Raw genomic sequence first — 6,266 nt, 5'->3', positions numbered from 1 at the left:
AGGCAGCAGTGGGGTCTGTGGTGGCAAACAATGGTTGGTTGCGGCAGTGGTTGCCGGAAAATGACGACGGTTGTCGAAAGTGAGCAGAATCTGCAGTGGAACACGATGTCTAAAAAAATCGCACTGGTGGAAAATGTGTTCGTTGAGAATCACGAATTAGAATTGACTCTCGTGAGACTCTAGATACCATGTTGAATGAGCAGGAACCGTTAGACAATAGATTGAATCCGTGTGTCTCAACCACATTGCAGGGCGTATTAATATATATAATAGTTGCAATAAATATACAATATCATTATTACCCTATTTACAAGATATCCTACATATTTACAAGATATGTAACAAGAAGGAGTGGCAGTTAAGGGAGATTTTGCTTCATAATGGTTTGCACTTTCCAGTCAAGATGCCAATGCAACAACTGGGGATGAAGATGTAAGGGGAATTATAGAACTGGTCTTTTCTGAAAAAACAGGAGAATCCAGAACAGCATAAGAAGCAGCACTCTGGAAATCTATTGGCATGGTAATTTCCAAATTGCCTTTGATACTGCGAAAGCTGAACTAATGTGCACTGGAAGCAACCGTGCCTTGATCAGCATTATCACCATCCAAGCTCTGAGAAGTTCGCATATCTTCCCCGACAGATTTATTTGACTCCAGCTCAGATGCAGTAATATTATTCTCTGATCTCTTCCCAGCCACCGAGTTTGCTGGCGCAGTCATATCATCAGAACTTGTGCTTACCTGCCCTTGAAGAAAGCATCCAACACTAATAATAGATGGTATAACAGACTGATTCTGATCAGGAGGCAAGCTGGAAAATGTATTCTGGGAACTGCAAGTATCATCACCACCATTCAAGGTTTTCTCCTGTCACTGGGAAGAATTCTTTAGCCATTTTAATAACATGTGCAGCCCTGTAAGCACAACCGATTTAGTTCAATAAAAAGGACCCATTTCATGTAATGCATTCAACCTGAGATTATAGGAAGGAAATCAAAGAGAATGGAAATAGATGCAAAGAGCTCATCCAAAACAAACCTCACCATGTTGATGAATAGTGATCAGCATCGTCAAACTGGACACTTGTAATCCTTAAAAGTAGATTACTAACTTCCAAGTATTCGAAGCTATGTTTAACCATTCAGTACCAGTTTCACATGCTCTGTTGATTAAGATATCATAAAGAGACAATAAAAATATGAAGAGCAATTTTAACAACCGCCAGAATCTGGAAGGAACTGGATAAGTGTGCTACAATCTATTTTTGCATAATTATCAAGGTGTTCACCATAAATCTCCACATGAACAGAGTCCTCGTTCAAAATGATGGAATCTGTTGGCATCCCTTACAACAAGGGCTCGTTGAGATACTTCAGATGCTATCTTAAAGAATGCATGACAATCATCACAAATTCGAAGGTTTTTTATGATCCGAATAGAACTACCCTTTGGGGTAACAAGCAGACCATACCCAAGTGCCAACCTTTCACTATGTCCATATAGCATCTGTATTTTCTCCTCCTCATCAACATTGTGGAATACAAATTTAGTTTGGGCCCTATAGCCTCCTTTTTCCTCCATAAGTTTTGTAAGCTGGGCCAATTTTAGATAAATGTCATCAGACTTTGGATGAGACTTGTCCCTTGCCACGAAGGTGTGAATCTTATTCTCAACCTCAATCCAACTGCATCCTGGTTTCTTCTTCAACCCATTTCCCTTCATTCTCAACCTAACTTCTTCAACATCATTCCATCTTCCATCTGCTGCAAAGGTGTTTGATATTAGTACATAGTTTCCTGGTTTCTCTGTATTTGATTGTAAGAGCTCCTTTGCAGCAAGCTCTCCTAATTCTTTATTAGAATGAATACGGCAAGCCCCAAGAAGAGCACACCAGACTTCAGCAGAAGGTTCAATAGGCATGTTTCTCACAAAATGGTAAGCCTCTTCCAGGGAATTGGATCGACCAAGGAGATCTACCAGGCAGGCATAATGCTCAGGCCAGGGCTCCAACTGATATTCATGTTTCATGATTTGAAAAAACCTCTTACCTTCAACTATCAATCCTGAATGGCTGCATGCATATAATAAAGCCAAGAAGGTTATATGATCAGGAATAACATTTTCGTCAGTCATTTTCTTGAATAAAACAATGGCCTCATTTCCACATCCATGCATTCCATTTGCATTAATCATAGCAGTCCATAAAATTAGATCTTTCTGTTTTACAGAATTAAATATCTTTCTTGTGTTCTCCACAGTTCCACAGCGAGCATACATGTCCACCAGGGAGTTAGCAATTGGTCCCTCTAAGAAGAAACCCTTCCTAATCAGAAATCCGTGAATCTCCTTCCCTTTCTTCAATGAAGATAAACTAGCAGCCACGGAGAGTGCACTGACAAGAGCTATAGAATCAGGTTGAATATTAGTTTTTATAAGAGAGCAGAAAAGTTCAAGAGCCTCAATTGCAAGTGAGTTATGAACACAACAAGTAATCATACTTGTCCAAGACACTATATCTTTGGATTTAATAGATTCAAACACACGCCTTGCATACTCAGTGTGCCCAACCTCTCCATATACATTGACAATGGCATTTTGTAGCAAAGTATCAGCTAAATCTCTTTTCAAAACATAACCATGAATTTCTTTGATAATTTTTTCAGATTTCAACCCACTACAAGCGAGGAAAATGCTTCCAATCATCATAGGATCAACATCCATCCCTTCTAATTGAACCTTCCGCAACAAACTCAAAGCTTCCAGATGATATCCATTCTGTGCATAGCCAGCAATAACCGTTGTCCAAGAAATCATGTCCTTTTCAGGCATATTGTCAAAAACATGACCCATATATTTTACTCTACAACACTTAGTGTACATATCGATCAGGGTGTTACCAATCTGCATATTATAATCTATTCCATTTCTTATTGCATAGGCATGGGCTTCCATGCCAATCAATAAATTTCCTGATCTGCCTGATGCTGCAATTATGTTTAGTACCGACACCTGGTCAGGCTTTTGACCAGAATTCTGCATATCCCGGAAGTGGTTTAGCGCATCGTCATATAGATCATTTTGGACTAGACCTGACAGCAACGTATTCCACGATATAAAATCTTTGAAAGGCATACTTTTAAAAACTCGTTCAGCATCCTCCATTTGACCACATTTTGCATACATACCAATCAAAGCATTGGCAACATATATATCAGCAAAATGGTTCGATTTCAAGACGGCGGCATGAATCTCCATACCCAGTTTAATAAAGGTTGGATCTTCACAAGCTTGAAGAGCTGCAACGAAAGTGTAAGTATTACTCTCAACGCCAACCTCCTGCATTTTTCTAAACAGCGACAGTGCCTCTAAGCACTGGCCTTCCGCTACATGTGCTGAAATAATAGAATTCCACGATACACTGTCCTCTTTCCCCATCATAACCTTGTCAAACAAAATCCTAGCCTCACCAAGATCACCACATTTTGCATACATAGCAATGAGTGCGTTACAAACAAAAACAAACGCACCATATCCACACTTAACCGCCACACCATGAATTTCAGCCCCCAAACGGTTCTCACCAAGAGCACCACAAGCTTTAAGCACACAGGGAAAAGTAAAAGCATCTAGCCCCACATCCAGAACCCGCATTTCCTTGTACAACTCAAGCGCGCCAAGATATCTACCGCTTGACACAAACGCACCCATCATGGCATTCCATGAAAAAATAGTTCTCTCAGTCATTTTATCAAACACCTTCTCTGCATCAAGAAACGAGCCACATTTTCCATACATATGCACAAGCTTAGTGTCCAGGAACATAGAACCATGCAAGCCATGGGTTTTGACGAAATGGGCATGCAACTGTTGCCCTTGTGGAAGAGCTTTCTCGGCGGCGCAGAGGTCAAGAGCGTGTTGGAGAGGGACGCGGGTTGTGGCGGAAGGGTCAGAGAAGGATTGGAAAGCGTCTTTGAGGGGAAAGGAAGAGACATGGTTTGGGCGAAGTGTTTGGGAGATGAGGTGGTGACTGTGTAGGACTGAAGTTGCCATTGTTGGGTGGGAGGTGCGTGGGCGAAGCTGCGATGCACCGCACCTAAACGAAGAACTCATGCAATGGATCATGCAAAAGCAAAACAACCATAAGAAATTGGTTAAGAAATAAAATGATGTATCATACTTATATAAATAAAGGATTAAATATGTTTGAAGTACCCATATAAAATAGGGGCGAATTGGTTTTGTCATTTTTTTTTATTTTAGTTCTTATTTGTAATGAATAAATAGTTTTCGTGATTGCCTTTATAGTTAACTTTCAGTATAAAAAATGTGACGTGACATCATCAATCTTACTTATGTGATCGCACATGTAGGACTCATATTTTATATGGACGGAAATCACAATGGTCCTTCCATTTTTCATTATTATTTTTCCTCCTCAATCTTCTACCCTAATAACTAACTAGAATCCCCACCTAAACTCTATCTCTCCTTGCACTTCTTCCTCACTCTGAGCCAGCCCCTTCATCTTCCCCACCTTCTCCTCCTTCATTGTGACCATCACATAAACACCACCCCTCTCCCACTCTTCCACCTTCAAAACTTCATAGCCACCTTCAACACTACCCTCTCCCATAAGAACCATCACAACCAACATCACCTTCAAACCCCATTTTCTTCACCCAACAATGGGAGAGGGAGATGTTGAAGGTGGTTATAGAGTTTGAAGGTGGAAGAGGAGAAGAGGATTGCGGTTTCTAGTTAACAAGATGGGGAGGAAGAAGAATGAAAAAAATCAAGAGATCCTTGCATTTTCAGTCCCTATAAAATGAGTCATGGTTTTAGTTAACAATTTTGATATTTATCACATCAATTTTCTTTTCCATCTCATTTTCACTCACTTTTTTCCCATATCTCTACTTTTATATCACACTAGTATTTTTTACCCGTGCGATATTCATTTTTGTTTGTCGTCTGTAATTTTTAAAAAACTTGTGTTAATTTTATTTTGTTTATTCAAATAATTATAAAAGGCACTATCAAGTGTGAGTAAGTCTAACATACAAATAAAATGACAATTTTGAGCTGTTTATAAGTAAGATGATTCATACACCTAATGTTTTAAGATTTTAGGTGAAAAATGAGGTGTTCAACACACTTGTGTTTACCCAATGTGATGATGTGATGATCCCTCATAGTTTTAAACATATTTTTTGCCCTAACTCCACCATGATATTAATGTTGTCAGCTCAAACAGTATTGTGTCCAATGAGAGTATTTGAAATCAACGAAAAAACATATGAATATTAAGTTGAGTAATATCTCATTTACGATATGAATATTTGATTATTGTCAAAATGAACCTCATCAATATTTGTATACCACAACAAAACACAACAATGTGAATCTCCTATGTAAAGGGTTTGGCACGAAGCAGATTTAAAAAAAAAATGGGACATTTATAAGATATGAGGCAAATAGAGTAGGATATAAGTTACAAAGATAACCCTGTTATTAGATATTTATGACTCCATAATTATGATACTGTTTTGATCACACTAATTAAATTGAGGTGATTTACAACATAAAACCATCTTATTTTTCATGTTTTTATGTCTTTCATATAATTAATCCACTTAACGTTTGAAAATGTGAAGAGTATCAAAAAGAAAATGTGAAGTTTTTTTATAATATGCGAAGTGATTAACATTTAAGGAAAGAAACTGAGTCTCTAATGATAGCTCAAGTGGTAAGAGCTGGGGGGCATATGGGTATGGGAGAGGAAAGTCTAGAGATCAATCCCGAGAGGGTGTAATTTATCTTTCCGATGTACTAAAAAGAAAGGAAAGAATCCGAATAAAAAAGATTGGTGTACATAAAAACAATATAATCCACTATTGGACACCTACATTTGTGATGGTTTTAGAACACCGAAAAGTGTATAAAAGGTTCAGAATCAAAAAAGAACAAAAGCATATAATAATTGCAAAAAAAGAAAATTCATAGTGAAAACACATACAAATCAATGAACCAACAAATCTATGAAATCATATACGAAAACCGGCAAAAAAGTATGGACAAATAGGTATTTATACCTATAATTTAAGCTTTACAGAAGAATATTGAAGGTTTGAAAAAACTGAAGAATATTGAAGGTCTCTTCAAAGGTTCTTAGGACCCCTATGTGAATGCATTGATTTTTATATTTAAGTTTAGTGGATAGATTTGGAATGCAAAAGGACAATGAGATTGTTATGAAACGAACGG

General features: G+C 38.0%; 1 protein-coding gene across 2 annotated transcripts; it reads right to left on the bottom strand.

The window, feature by feature from the left end:
- Positions 1–239: 239 nt before the first annotated feature.
- Positions 240–4,254, bottom strand: LOC130716818 (pentatricopeptide repeat-containing protein At3g63370, chloroplastic). 2 transcript variants are annotated; one of them, XM_057566822.1, is made up of 2 exons: positions 1,041–4,254; positions 240–916 (listed from the first exon to the last, which is right to left on the bottom strand). In XM_057566822.1, exon 1 carries the CDS (start codon positions 4,245–4,247, stop codon positions 1,287–1,289), a length of 2,961 nt encoding a protein of 986 aa, XP_057422805.1. In that variant the 5' UTR covers positions 4,248–4,254; the 3' UTR covers positions 240–916; positions 1,041–1,286. The 2 variants fall into 2 exon arrangements, with proteins under 2 accessions (XP_057422805.1, XP_057422804.1); XM_057566821.1 differs by having other exon boundaries at positions 1,046–4,254.
- Positions 4,255–6,266: the final 2,012 nt, after the last annotated feature.

Source organism: Lotus japonicus, chromosome 5, assembly GCF_012489685.1.
Source record: "Lotus japonicus ecotype B-129 chromosome 5, LjGifu_v1.2".
Lineage (NCBI taxonomy): Eukaryota > Viridiplantae > Streptophyta > Magnoliopsida > Fabales > Fabaceae > Lotus > Lotus japonicus.
The sequence above is the reverse complement of the archived record's forward strand: the minus strand, read 5'-3'. Positions and strand labels throughout refer to the sequence as shown.

Bases quoted from the DNA above. Each gene is read 5' to 3' on its own strand.
- LOC130716818 (XM_057566822.1), bottom strand. From the start codon at position 4,247: ATGACAAAACCAATTCGCCCCTATTTTATATGGGTACTTCAAACATAT.